Source organism: Diaporthe batatas (assembly GCF_019321695.1).
Source record: "Diaporthe batatas strain CRI 302-4 chromosome Unknown Contig00001, whole genome shotgun sequence".
Lineage (NCBI taxonomy): Eukaryota > Fungi > Ascomycota > Sordariomycetes > Diaporthales > Diaporthaceae > Diaporthe > Diaporthe batatas.
The window spans coordinates 1877134-1891211 of record NW_025408548.1 but is presented as its reverse complement, the minus strand read 5'-3'; the positions used below and the strand labels follow the sequence as shown (position 1 = coordinate 1891211).

At 53.6% G+C, this 14078-nt stretch overlaps 4 protein-coding genes across 4 annotated transcripts; 1 reads left to right on the top strand and 3 right to left on the bottom strand.

Annotated features, from left to right (window-relative positions):
• Window positions 1-12: 12 nt before the first annotated feature.
• KVR01_000806 (uncharacterized protein) lies at window positions 13-4778 on the bottom strand (the record flags this gene model as incomplete). Its single annotated transcript, XM_044789884.1, has 5 exons — window positions 3977-4778; window positions 1621-1856; window positions 1423-1542; window positions 1024-1335; window positions 13-132 (listed from the first exon to the last, which is right to left on the bottom strand). Exons 1-5 carry the CDS (start codon window positions 4767-4769, stop codon window positions 13-15), a joined length of 1581 nt encoding a protein of 526 aa, XP_044650755.1. The 5' UTR covers window positions 4770-4778.
• Window positions 4779-6612: 1834 nt separating this feature from the next.
• KVR01_000942 (uncharacterized protein) lies at window positions 6613-7767 on the bottom strand (the record flags this gene model as incomplete). Its single annotated transcript, XM_044790366.1, has 2 exons — window positions 6613-6711; window positions 6835-7767. The coding sequence occupies 2 exons, from the start codon at window positions 7765-7767 to the stop codon at window positions 6613-6615; spliced, it is 1032 nt and encodes a 343-aa protein (XP_044650891.1).
• Window positions 7768-8257: 490 nt separating this feature from the next.
• On the bottom strand, window positions 8258-11349 carry KVR01_000832 (uncharacterized protein). The gene is made up of 3 exons (XM_044786014.1): window positions 10151-11349; window positions 9916-10072; window positions 8258-9824 (listed from the first exon to the last, which is right to left on the bottom strand). Exons 1-3 carry the CDS (start codon window positions 10795-10797, stop codon window positions 8328-8330), a joined length of 2301 nt encoding a protein of 766 aa, XP_044650781.1. The 5' UTR covers window positions 10798-11349; the 3' UTR covers window positions 8258-8327.
• Window positions 11350-12227: 878 nt separating this feature from the next.
• Window positions 12228-12980, top strand: KVR01_000491 (uncharacterized protein; the record flags this gene model as incomplete). Its single annotated transcript, XM_044790381.1, has 2 exons — window positions 12228-12474; window positions 12568-12980. 2 exons carry the CDS (start codon window positions 12228-12230, stop codon window positions 12978-12980), a joined length of 660 nt encoding a protein of 219 aa, XP_044650440.1.
• Between the last annotated feature and the right edge of the window lie 1098 nt (window positions 12981-14078).

Here is a 14078-nt window from a genome sequence, read left to right as displayed (position 1 = left end):
CAACCAACGTATCTACTGGGCCACACTCCATCCCTGTTTCCTCCCCGTGAACGAAGCATTACCGACACCGAGCAGCTCAAGAATCTCCTTGAACTTGGGCGTCCCAAAGCCCGTCACAGCGTCCCAGCCCTTCTTGGCAGGGAACCCGAGCCCGTCTCCGAGCTCCGAGCACCCGACGGCGCTGCCGGACGTGATGTCCGTGAACGCCTTGTGGCCCCGCTTGTACAGCCACGGGTTGAGGAATCCGAGCGGGCGCCTGCCGGCGGCGAGCAGGGCATCGTTGACCAGCGCGAGGATGGCGGAGATAGCAGGCGTGGAGGCACTGGTCCCGGACACGCGCACGTCGCGGGAGTTCCAAACCTCGGCGTAGGCAAACCCCTGGCCCGCGATGTCGGGGTACCCACGGCCGGACGCGTTGAAGAACTCGGCGTCCCTGCCGCCCAGGGACTCGACGTAGGCGTCGACTATGCCGTGCTGGTAGAGCGGCCGGGAGAAGTACGACGAGAACCCGCCGCCGCTCGCGTAACCGCTGCTCGGCCTGTAGGCGACGACCTCCGGGGTGAAGTTCATGGTGGCGCCGACCGAGGTGATGAACGGGCACGATGACGGGAACTCGGGAAGGAAGGAGGAGCGGTTCGTCCCGTCATTTGTGGTGCAGTACCCGCTGAAGCCGACGCCGTCGTCGCCCGAGGCGAAGAGCAGCGACACGCCACGGGCGCCGAGCTGAGCCATGTCGTTGCAGACGCGGCGGGCGTACGAGGGTGGCACGGTCTGCTCGTCGTCGTCGTATGACGTGCTGATCACCTTGGCCAGCTTGTCATCTGGCTGCGATAGGAGGTGCTCCAGCCAGACGAGGTAGGGCTCGTTGGTGTCGGATGTGGTTGCTGCGTCTGGGAGGTAAGGGGGGCTGCCGCCAACGGAGTAGGCGATCAACTTGGTTGGCCAGCCGATTCCCAGCATGGCTTGTACATCTAGGTTGCCCTCGACGTTGGTCTCGTCCTCGATTGACTCGTCGGTGTAGACCTGCGTCGTTGTTCCGTTCGCGATGGAATCGAACTTGAAGTCGTAGGCTCCGGACTTGGCCTCGGGTCGATACTCTGAGAGGAATTGGAAGGTATCATTCCTGTTGTTGGATTCGCCGAGGTAGTCAACTAGGCCCATGATGTTTGTATCATTGGACTGTGTCTGGTAGTCGATAGTCCCGTATAGTGTCCTCAGGCACGTCGGGGTGACGTGATCCCAGACACAGACATCGGATACAGAGCCATTGTTGTACAGCTTCGTAGCTGGCTTCTTGTCCTCAAGCGTCTCAACCTTGAGGGCAAAAGACTTAGGCTTGGCGCGGAACCAGGAGTTCGTCGGTTGGATAGTATCGATATGGTCGTGGAGGTGGAGCGGCAAAGACCACTTTGGAGTACGCACAACCTCTGACCCATCTTCATGGCGGTAGACCGAGTACTTTGCGTCCAGCATTGCCTCGATGTCCGCGACCGGGAGGGTGACTGTGATCCAGTCACGGGCAGAGCTGTACTTCAGCGCCGACTTGTCGACGCCATTGTCAGCCAGCCACTCGTGAACCTGATCCAGAGTCTCGTCGGAAGGCTCGAGCAGCTTGTGGACCTCGTGCGCCTTCAGGTGCTGACCGTACGACGGGTGATCAGGATCTGACACCTCATACAGCTGCCGCTCCAAGTCTGAGAACGAACCCTGTTTCAGACCGATGCGCAGAGAGATCTTCTGGTCAGCATCTGGCCGGCGAGTCTCAGTCCACCTGCGAGGAACGTGGTGAGTTTCCTTGACCGCGAAAGCAGAGCGCTGTCGGACGGGCTTGCCCACGGTCGAGGTAGCCAGGAGGCCTGCTGCCAGGAGGATTCCGTGCACCTTCATGCTGACGATATGGACCACGCTCTTCAACTTAGAGTTGTCTAATAAAAGACGAGATACTCTGTATGGGTGAAGAAGCAAGTGTCAGGGCACGTCACCGGGGCCATCAGATCAGAAGCCCACCCTTTTATATCATGCTGAAGGCCCATATAGCGATGTCAGACAAGCATTTCCAAGGGCTTTCCAGCAATGTTTCCCACCATGCTACCACCAATGTGGGGCGAACTGCTAACGGGTGCAACTCTGCATTGGGCTGTGGTGGCTTGCACGCCACCGGGAGAAAGGAGCCGACCCCGCCGTCACCAGGGGAGAGATGGTGCCTCTCGCCGGCGCTTGGCACCGAACGGGCAGGTCGTGGGGCTTCGGGATTCGATAACGGAAATTGGCCCCATTCTGTCAGCTCACCGCACGATTGCGACTCGCCCATTCCTGCGGCGAGTAACGCCTGTACGGTGTGCCTGGCTTCTCTGTATGGCTTGATCACTCGCTCTACACGTGTAGTTCCATGGTGATCGCCGTTCGCAGGGGCTGTCAGCATGTTAAGCTTTTTGGATCTGGCCAATGCAGGCCAAGCAGCGGGACGACAGCTCGGCGTTCTCTTGGCGTCCGCCTGGCGTCCAGCTGGTCCCACCCGCCATCGACGTCTTCTCGAAGACTGCTTTACATTTCCCTGTCTGGTAGCTGATTTCCTCGTTGCCTTTTATTACACGGAGAGGATATCTAGGCACGCCACTGGAATGGGTTCATTTCCGATCGAGCCCTTCTAAACACTATCCCTGTGGTAGTCCCTGACGGCTCAGAACTTTGATATTCGTCGTTCATTGCGACTGTCATGCAATGTCCCCCCCCCTTTCTCTCTCCCCTCTTTTCCGTGTACGCTAGAATTACCATGAGAGGAGTGCAGAGGAATATTGAAGCTTATGCAATGGATCAATGCTTCCAGGCTTCTCACGGCCATGAAGTCCGAGCTGACAACCTCGTGTTTCTCCCTCGGGCTGCTCTTTGTCTTACTAATAATAGTTTCCTTGTATCCGAGTTGAACCCGTCCTCCGTTCTGATGGATATATGTCTCCCCTTTTATTCTACTTCTGTGTCTGTCAATTACAGTTCTTAATTTGTTTTTACCCAAAAGCAACCCAGTTTCTTACTCGGCGTTCGCGTGATCTTTTTTGCTACAGTCCACAAGTGATGCATGGTGTCTGTGGCCAGTAGTACCGTATGGGTAGGCTCACTGTGAGCTTGATTGGAGCAATTAAAATACAATTCCAGTAATTCAATTCAAATTTCTCGTCAATTTCTAGACCTCCCGGACAATGTTCCCTCGCTTAAACCAACGATCCGGCGTGGTGGTCGTGGCTTAGTAGTGTCATTTCCCCCCAAATGAGCGTCAATCGCAAGCAGGAGAACGTATATCGTCGTCAGCTTTGAAATCAGGCACGCTGTTCTACGTATGGTAGTCCCGGATTTATCAGGATACAGGATGAGGATATTGGAAGTCTGTCCGTGCGATATTTGAAGGAAAGCAAGGAATAGAGATTTGCGCGGTGTGCTGGCTGACTCTACGCTTCTTTTGGTGCATTTTGGTAACAGATTCTTGACTTGCTGTGTTACTGATGCACACCGTTGGCGTGTCGTTCCCTGGCTAGTCGTCCAAATGAAGCGTGTTTTGCCTCAGTGCTGCTTTACCTAATTAAGTAGGTACCATAGTAGACGGATACGCACTTGCGCTGGATACCTGATGCGCCAAGGCTTTTTCTTTTTGAAGCAGTTTTGTCGCCTCAAAGCTTCGATATTAATGTCTGACATTCATCCTTGCCCAATCCTTCTTTCTCAAGTACTATGGAGTCAAGCATAACGTTCTTCTTGGGGCTTGGAGAGTCGCATATGGCACCAGGGCCCATTCCGAGCACCTGGGAGGTAAGCATGAAGGTTCCAACATCAACTCTTCCAATCCGATTATTTCGAACGAGTTACAAATCACTTGTATCAGGTCCTCCTACGCGTTTGCGCCCCCTCTCCACATTATCATCGGCGTTATCAACGGGTGTCGGAGCTCCCTCAGTGCCCTTGCGCTTCCATATCTCCACCTCACCCCCACCCCGCAAGATGCCAACTCGCATGGTTGCCAGCAAATTATGCGCCGCATTTGAATGGTTATACACGCCACCATTAAAAGCAGCAGTGGCGTCTTTGCCAACATAAGCGGCAATTAGGGACCTGCCGCCTGGGTGCTCTTGGATGAAATCTGCAACATCGTGGATGACACCAGCCACAACTAGGAGTGTCCTAGTGTTGACCTGAGTTTCTGTCACAAAGTCATCCCACGACATGATGGGAAGTTGTTCCAGCGGAAGCCCCCAATCGCATTTGCTACGCCTCCGATCCAGCGCCTTCTGGAGCTGTTGGATTCTCCCCTTTTCGATCTCGTTTCGGCGGAAGCGCTTGAGGTCGTCGGCGAGCCCAACTTGTTTCCACAGCCATATCATCCATTTGGTAGGATCATATTGCCACCATTCGATAGCATTTCGATAATCTGAAGGAAATTCATGGTGGAAGTTGTGATAGCCCTCGCCCAGAGTTACCACGGCTGTCAGGAAGTGGTCACGGGGAGAGCGACGGTCGTCAAACGGCTGCTCACCGATCCAATGAGCGAGAGAGTTCACGCAGAACGTGGCCTGCTGGAGGAGGAAGCACCGTATTATGCCGGCGTAGATGAAGCCACCCATCCGGTCGCCCCATAGGCCGCATACCAGAGCCGGAAAAGTCCAGGCCATGACAATTACAGCTGGTAGATAGTTCCGATGCTGCCACATCACAATGCGATTTTGATTCAGATCAGTCATGTCGGTTCGACCAAGCTTTTTGGGGTCCTGTTTGAATATCATCCAGCCAAGATGTGAATGCATCAGACCCCTGCGGACGGAGTAAGGGTCCTTTTCGGTGTCAGTATGTCTGTGATGTGCTCGATCTGATACTGTCAGTCAGATTTCACAAAAGCTCTAGAGCAAAGTGAGGCACCACTGGCAGGTTATCAGCTGCAGGCCGAATCACGCTGCTCTTGATCATCTGGGAAATGAGGGAACCATGACTGAAAGCACTAACGATCTCTAGACCACACCCTTATGGACCCTTGTACAGCACCAGCACCAACGGCAGCTAGGTAAACCTGAAGTAATGGCCTGGCCTTGTAACATGTGTGCGACCATAGCCGATGGTAGCCTGCGAAGTGTCAATGTTTCTGTCAGATCAAGCCACTGCTTCTATTGCGCATACCGGCGGTAATCCCGAGGGCCGTGTTGAAATAGTACACAGCAGCGAAGACAGCGGTGTACGGATGCAGAGGCGTCCACAGGGCCACGAGGACGCCCAAAACAGGGACGATGATAACGAAAAAAACATTCAACCAATTGAGATGTTGGTGCCAGTTCTGCCATGTCATTGGCAGCTCACTGATATGAGGTGCCTTTGACGACATTTCGGCAGAACGTGGCTGTTGCGGAGAGAGCTGACTTCGACACGGTAAAAAGCCCCGAGGCACTGGGTCTCCTCCGAAGGTTCCAAGGTTCTGGGGCGATACTACAGCCAGAGTTTATGTTTACGATTGATCTGAAACATAGACTCTGGAAGGATTCCAGGGTAACGGGGCCCCTCTGCGGTGAGGCGAGCTCAACGTCGAAAAAGCAAAAGTCAAGAACTTGGCGTCTGTTATCGTCCTCTCACCAGACGCTTGCAGAAAACAACATGGCCCTGAAGACGAGCCGTGTTGAGGAAGCGGCCTTTTGTTGGGACCGTGCGCTCATTTAGTCTCATTGGGCTCGAGATGGTAATCATACTGTCCACGGGTCTTTGCTAAGCACATAGTAATCCGGGGCCGGAACCTTGGTCGGCCGAACTGGCAAGTCGATGACCCGTGCAAACGTTTGTTGTTTTGAAACAAATATCGTTGCAGCACCCCGTTCTGCATCCAGGTGGATCGGGGACGGTTGTAATACCATTTCAGGAAGACTCTCCCGTGGTAGTTTCCGGGAGGGCCTTCCTTGCTACAACGTTGTGTTAACCGCTGAGAGACATGGCGATTGTGCACGCAAGAAGCTTCATTCGATCTTTGTCGTCTGTGTAGTCACGAATAAGATATGCGTAATTTTGACCCCTTAATGCATGGTTTTTTTTTATTACTCCAATTAATGATCTAATTTATTATTACATTGCGTGTCGGGTTTATCATCGAGGATGGTTGAGGAGCTCACTAGTACAGTGCGGTTCCTCGAACGGTTCTAGTTAGCCTGGATCCTCCCACTAGGCACTTACATAAACATAGCATTCCAAGGTTCCCAAGGATTGTTGGGGCCTTTAGACCTTTCCGAAGCAGTTCTAGGCAGCAAGGATAGCCCTGCCACAACAGTCCTCCCGGAGATCATGTTTGTAGGCCGAAGGAGCGGTGATGGCATCATTTATGAACTTCAACCAAGATATGCCATTGGCCAAGACATCGGCAAACTACTCTCAAGCTTCAGCCATTGCTACAGCGGTAGAGACAAGAGACACGTGTCCACTCCTGATACTGGTCATCTAGATACGGAGTAGTCCGGGATAGGTTTTATTTAGACGAAAGAACACACGAGCCAGGCTTCCAAATTGAACATTACTCAGCTTTGATGGAAAGTATACACCAATTGAAGATCTATGAGGTAATGACTAATTGATTACGGCTATGGCGCTATTATCTTGTTAAAACTGTGACTCGAACCACTCATCCGTGTCGACGGCGTACAGAGACCGGATCTTCCGCGCCTCGCCCTCGTAGTCCACCGGACCCTCAGTCCCCGCCTGAGCACGAGGTGCAAGTGGATGATATGCGTGAAATCCAATATCAACGCCGGGGTGTTTGATCGTGACACCTCGCCTCATAGAAAATGGCTTGCTAGCCGTTTCCCCTTCCGATTCGCTTACCTTTGTAACCCCCGGCGGCGGTGGTGTGTCAGGGGACGCCTCCTGCGCAAAGACCAGCAGGCTTTTGACAGTCTGCCTCACCGGAGCCGAGTCCCAATATTCTACGAACGCCTCAAAGGGGTCTGAAGTCTGCGATACCTCGGCCGGCACGCACCTCTGGAAGACACCTTCCACTATCTCGGGGTCGAAGCATCCCCCGACCAGCCGGGCTATAATTGCCTCACGGTGAATATGAACGTACCTGGGGTTACTAAGGGCCTCCGGGGTCATACTCAACGTTTGTATGATGTCCTGAAATGTCGCATCCTCATCAGTGCCGAGCTGGAAGCATTTACAGGTAGCGGGTGTAATCTCAAACTTGGCAAGCCTGGGTATCTTAGCGTCTGCTGGAAGGAGGCAGGATTCTAGGAGGTGTGCCTCATGGTCATCAAGAAAGCGCCGCATGGAACGCTGAGCCCTCAGATCATCGAGGGTGTACCGCCCTGCCGTCGCAGCCCAGACACGTGAGCGCCAGGCCGATGTCTTGAAGTCCTTCAGGGCTACCGGGTGTGGTGCGACACTTTCCTCGTCCGCCAGAACGCGAAGCCATACGTGCAGGTTGCCCCACATCTTCACATCAACGCAGTCCCATTGCTTCGGACCTGTAGCCCCGGGCGGATAGGAACAATGAGGATTGTTGTTGAGATCTTGAATCGCAAGTTGAAGGTCTGCTGGCCCGCCCAAATCTTGCATTAGTCGCTCGAAGAGCGGCCGGTCAAGCTGGCTGATCCGTCTGTAGACCTTCCATATGAGGTCAGTCCTTGCTTTGGAGTGGAGGTACCGTTGGGTCAGGCCCTGCTTGCACGGCCTGCAGATCAGATCGGAGTTGGCGATGGTGCTGATGAAGGCATGGCACAGTTCAACATCGAACTCAGTCGTCCCAGAGTTTGCCATGACGCTATGGGTGTCTGTGTTGAGCATTTACTTGACGCACAACAATTTGCTATTGGGTGATATGGATGATGCCTTGAAAGTTGATCAGATAATTTCGGCACACATTTCTCTGCTCAGGCACGGAAAGTGACGAAACAACACAGCGCGCTAAATGCTACTGCGCCGGCAAATATACTCGATGGATGGATAACGGTTGTAAGTAAGACCAAGGCCGTTCCTTGATACTCTACAAAGGCTTTGTCTATACAAATGGGACAAAGGTTGAAGGCTACTAGATAGTCCCTAAATACAAAAATACGCGGGTCGACTAGTATTGTGTCCAAACACACAAGGACCCCAAGTCTACTCAAGGGGACTTGCTTTGTCCTAAACTACAAAATTAGAACTAGGACACTCTTGTTTCCCACATGCACGCTCCAAGTATAGCACCTCCTAAACTTACCTAGTGATAGACATGTTGTCACAGCGAAGCGGGTCGAAGAACCATCTGTGGATGTCTACCCAGGTATTCAGGTATTGAAAGTGTCATACGAGCGTCTATGCTCTTCCGCCCGTGTGTACTAACGGGATCTTCTCCGGGTAACGGGACTACTAGTATCAAACAGCCCAACACCTGTCCGCGCCACCCAGTCCTGCGCGGCAGCCACAACGCCCATCACAACACCGGGCCTCCCACTCGTAGTCGCGGCCGGTCTCTTCCCGACAACATCCTCACCCGCCAACCGCTCCGTATCCCCGAGCACCGTCCCATCACTCTTGACACTGACGTCCCGGAAATACAACTCCACGCCCTGCCCGTCACCCGCATCGCCCCCATCCAGCCCGCCAAACCGCATAGTCTGCGCCTGCGACCCGGTCTGAGAACTCCCGTTCTGCCCCTCGGGCGCGGTGAACACTGTCGCGGCGCCCTTCTGCCTCGTGGTGAAGGCCGTCCCCGCAAAGGCCGCCGCCCGGTCCGCCGTGGCCGGCAGCACGGAGAAGAGCTGCAGCCCGCTCGGGGCGACGCCGCCGCGCGGGTTGGTGCGGCCCACGCTCTTGGTGCGCTCGAGGGTTGCGTCGAGGCGGGTCGTGCCGTTCGCGAGGACCTGGTTCGTCACGTTTGCGTTGAGCGGGTACGAGTACCGGGTCGTGAAGCCCGCGGTGTCGTCGTCGCCGTGGGTGGAGGTGTCGGTCCCGGTCGTGGTGATCACGTTGACCTGGCTCTGCCCGCTGTTGCTGACGAGCGCGTCGTCTGTGTGCGCGAGGGTTTGCGTCCAGGAGACTGTTTTGTTGCCGGCTGATGTTGTGATGGAGCCTGAGACGCTGAAACTTCGGGACACAGACGTGGTGTATTTGAGTGTGTCGTTGAAGCCGGTTGCGTTTTGTGTGACGGACTGGCTGATTGCGATCGTTGGGTCCAGACCGCTGACTGTAGGCGGTGACCCTGTCGTGATTGAGTCTGTCTTTTCGTCCAACCATACAAACATTTTCCCCGTTACTTGCCAGCTTGAGGTGACGTTCGGAGATAGCGTGGCAATCTTCCCGTCATCGCTGAGACCGACGACGTTGAAAGTCAAATTGTGAGGTTGCCCATCACAAAGGACAGGAAGCCACGGCGACATGTCGATCTCGCCCTCCTTGAGGTCGAAGGCGTCGATTCCAACTATGGGCTGCCAGAAAGAAGGAGAAACGCCACCGGTGAATATGACAGGAAATGGCCACTGGACGCCTGCTAATTTCCCATCAAGAAGAACCTGCACTTCCCGAAACGGCGAATTTCCGGGCAGCTGGCCACCCGAGGCATTGTAAGTCAGTGCGTTGGACTCGAGAACATTGCTCCACCAGAACTCCTCGTTGCCCTGGCCTGTTGCCGAGACCGAGAATATGACCTTGACAGCGTTTCGAGGGAAGTCGGTGATCACGTTGGATGCAATCTGATCCGGGAGTGAAAACACGCTTGGCTGGGAGTCGTTATTGGCCTGGCGGGAGGAAATAGTGAGAACCGAATCTGCCGGGGTGGCACCCTGCGGTGCACTGAAGAAGCTCGCCGTTACAGTAGCGTTATAGACACCAGTCAACTGTGTGTGAAGTTAGCTCTTGCTTCGTTTGAAAGGCCAGGGTACGCTCTCCAAGGGTGATGGTCGGGGTGGCACATCTGGGCATGCTTACCACGTCAGTGACGCCATTCGGAAGATCGAAGATGACCTTTTGCGGTTGCCTCCACATTGCCATGTATTGTGACATATCCTTTATGTATGTGTATGATATACCCCGGCGATTTGGCTCCTCAGTAGACGTCCGGAGAACCTCGGTGTCTCCGAAGTACCTGGGTGTGGCCCGGATCAGCATCACAACTTGAAGTCCGCAAGCGCCCTGGCATCAATGTGGCGCCTCACCGACTCACACGATGGCCAGGCGGTCAAACTGCCTGCCCTGGGACTGCACCGTCAAGTTCATGATGGCCGTGTTGCTATCAGCCAAGCACGCAGGCGGCGTATAGTTGCCCACGAACGGACTCCCGAAAGAGTTGGAGAAGGTGTTGACGGCAATCGTGACCTGGCAGTCCTCCTCGCCGAGCCCGGGCAATATCGTCGGTATGTCCCTGAACCCATCGGCCGTGCCTCCACCCACAACCTTCCCGTTCATCCCCAGCAGCGGTACGTCGACCTGAAAGGTCTGCATCGCGCTGTTGTTGCCCCCAGGGACATCTCTCCTCATGACACGCCGCAAGTCGTGGATGGCATGTCGTCCCAGCGGCAGCCGCTGGTGTACCGCTTGTCGGATCTCGAGTTCGACTGGTCCCTCCTGGACCTGCTGCACATCATGCTTGGCCCACGTGCCCAGCCCCGCGAGCACGCCTAATACCAGGAACACCACGTTGAGGATGACCACCGCAATGATTGCCGGTGACTGCGACCGCTCATCCGCCCATCTCACTTTCTTCTTCTTCTTGGGTATCTTGTTCGGGCCAGCCCTGATGCTTCTGAGAGGAGACGGCCCAGCCATCCGATGTTTCTCCCCGTCCGAGGTGCGGGGGTATTGAGTCTCCATGGGGGGGCCAGTTGCTCAGCGCCGAGCTGCTCAAGCACGACTCGACAGGATGCACAGCGCCGGCGGCTCGGGCCAGTGCGGTCAATCAACCATGGGAGGCAGCGCCGTCAGATTGGGAGAAGGAAAAAGAAACAAGGCAAACAAACTACTTATGATGATGCGTTTCGCTTTTAGCTCCTGTCACGAGTCAAACCAAGCTTTGGTGTCCACGGAGCCCCGTGGCGGGAGGGGTAGCATCGTTTCAGAACCCGGTTCGCATTGAACGTCTGCTGGCCGGTCCCGAGGGACCGCCACACGGTTGTGGTCGGGGCCAACAGTACGTGTCCGGCGGCGCAGCGGCTATAATTGCTGGAATTATATGAGATCGGCGCAAACCTTGCCTGTGTCCCATCCCGCGGCCGGCCGCGAAGAAGCATCACCAGCTTCAGAGCACTAACCAGGATTAGTCTGGAATACCGGAACTAAACTGATAACGCTGATAAGCTGGTGTATGCCAAGAGCACGTCACTCGCCCTGGTGGAGGATGGTTGCTGTACTGATGATGATGATGATGATGATGATGGCCCATCTTCAGAGTGTGTAAGACGGAGGAGATCCAACCTTTGAGACGGTAGGGGCGGGGTTCCATTTCACCATCCCTGTCCTTCTTATTATGGAATGTGGACCCTGAATTCCAACCCTCGTCTGTATTAGTGACCAGGGACATCTCGCTTTGCCTGCAGCCTCCACGTTTGGTGCACTGCACTGCTCACTGCTCACTGCGTTATAACCCCCGAAGCCACAATGGCTGAGAAGATGAAGGGTCAATTACATTTGCAGGGCCTGAATGAAGAGGGCACATACCAGACAGAAGACTCCACGATACACAACTGTGTCCCTCAGCCTACTTAAAATAAAGTTTGTTTGTTAGTGAAAGCCGTGAGAAATAAGTCTACAAGGAGTTATCCTAGAGCAGGAGCCGGCAGAGAGTTTCCTTAACACTATCTAATATTATAATGATTCCCCAGGTGCATATAGTAGATCTAAAGATATATTAATTGACTGATCCGTGCTTGAGAATTACATTTACACTGATCCCTGCTTCAGAAATATTTAGTCGGGTTGCGTAGGAACAGAGAAAGCTCTTCTTCTGTTCACCCTTCCGCTCCGCTCCATGAAAACTCCTCGCTACGCTTATTAATAACCTAGCAGGTCATTGTCCAAGTTACCAATCTCTTTGACCGAGCATTCTCAAACAACGAGGTGGACGAAAGGATGATGTAACAATTGCTCTGTGGCGCCCCTAAAGAAAACTATCTTTGTACGACCAGCCGAGTTCACCAACAATGCGTATGTGCTCATAATAGTGAGCCTAACCCCCTGGTTGGTCCATGATCATCCCCGTCCCGCAGACTAATTTCCTTGCATCATTTTCCCACAGCAATAATAATATGAACGCAGCTCAAGCAGGCAGAGTCGGAGAGAGCAGTATCCGGCTGCTGCAGCTGGCCGGCTCACTCGACGGCGTCGTAGCCGTCGTCGGGGAGTATCCCCAGACATGGCCAGGCGACAACCGCTTAGACCAGTTCGTCATACACGTCCTCGCCGACCCCGAGGCGGCAAGCGGCCAGCTACCAGCTGACCAATATCAATTCGTGATCGAGGAGCCTACCGAACAGGCACACTGGGTCGTGGACTGTTTCAAAAGGGAGCATTCGGTACGCCAGCGGTACAGTGGCTGCACATCTGGGTGCAGGCATCCCCCCTTGCCCTCTCTCTTCCCAAACCTAGACTGGACGTTCCAGAAGGGGTTTTACAGCTATGACAAGCGCAGGCTGCAGTTTGGGCACACATCGGCCGTGGATGTGTTCGTGCAGGCGCCGGATGCCACCCCCATGTCCGGCTACGAGGCGGCCCTGCAGCGCTTGAAGATCCTGGTGGGCGAGGCTGTGTCGCGTGGGCTGCGTGATCTGCGCATCGTCATATCAGCAACTAACCCACAGACCTTACCGACCCACAGGTTCTCGGATTCAAGGGCCAGGGAACAGCAAGAGCTTGTCAGCCGCTGTATGCAGGTTTGTCAAGAACTCACTGACCATGTTGATCTGGAGTTGCGCAACGTCGACTCGCTCCGCAATTTCTTAGGCCCGACGAGCAGCTTGCGGGGCTGTACATTTCAGGACCATGAGATTCCCGAGTGGTAAGTGGGATGTCAGAGCGGAACGGTGTAGTAGTTCTACCGTTTCCCTTCTCTCGTACCCTCCGTGCGAGCTGTGCTCGCTGATGTGAGAGGGCGGCTGGCTGCTGAGCATTCATTTTAGATGATTCTGTATCTCACCCGACTCATATGAACTTTTCTTTTTTCTATAATATTTTAAAGTAAATGTCATTCATAACCTAGAAATCTTCGAATTTTGCCATCAGCACACAAGAAATGTCACTTCGATCGTGCGTGCTCCCTTGCAGTTGCCCCAGTTCCACCAAGCTACTGCTTTGTTCTAATGTTTAATTCCCGCTTTCATAAGACAAAGGCCATAGAGGTGTCACTTTTGAGTTTATCTGACGGCTCAAGTAAGCATGATTCCGTGGAGCGAGGGCTTCACACAGGGCAACTTATAATCAACCGGCGGCGTGAAGCCGATGCAGTGCTGTACACGTGGTTACAATTCTATCTTCTGCGACATGCTTCACCATATTTGATTACCAGGGCCATGAAATAAAGGTTCATTTAGTCATGCGCTTCTTCATATCGGATATGCAGTGCCATTCGATAAATTTTACTCAAACGTTTCCACTTTCTGTGTCTCTACTTGACAAGCAAAATGGTCACCCAGATAGGGTAAGTATTTGAGTGCAGGGTGATAAAAATACGCGTTTCAAGAGTTTGATGACATGAGTAACCAAAACTCACAGATTTGAGTAATTCACACTAGAATGTGGTACATGATAGCTCGTCAAAGTGATTTTCACGGTATCCAAAACAAGTAGATAGTACTTGGAACAAATATTTGGTGCTCGACCTGCACAAATCCCATGGCTCTGTGCATGGACTCACTTGATCCAACCTGTCCTGCGCAGACAACACGAATTAGACGAGCATATTTCAGGGTAGTCGGACTCAAGTACAATTAGATGGCCCACAAAATGTATCGAAAGGCCATGTTGAATACCAACAATGGCGCTTTCGCCGTTCAGAACAAATGGTATTGCCTTTACAATGTGCGCGGAAGTCATCAGCCTTTGTTCTGTTTAGAACTTGACTTGTTCTTTGATAGATTAGTGACTAATTCTTTGACAGAGTA

Bases quoted from the DNA above. Each gene is read 5' to 3' on its own strand.
- KVR01_000832 (XM_044786014.1), bottom strand. From the start codon at position 10,797: ATGGAGACTCAATACCCCCGCACCTCGGACGGGGAGAAACATCGGATG. The intron at 10,073-10,150 runs GTGAGTCGGTGA...GGCCACACCCAG, and splicing joins TTTGACCGCCTGGCCATCGT to GTACTTCGGAGACACCGAGG. The intron at 9,825-9,915 runs GTAAGCATGCCC...CTTCACACACAG, and splicing joins CGAATGGCGTCACTGACGTG to TTGACTGGTGTCTATAACGC.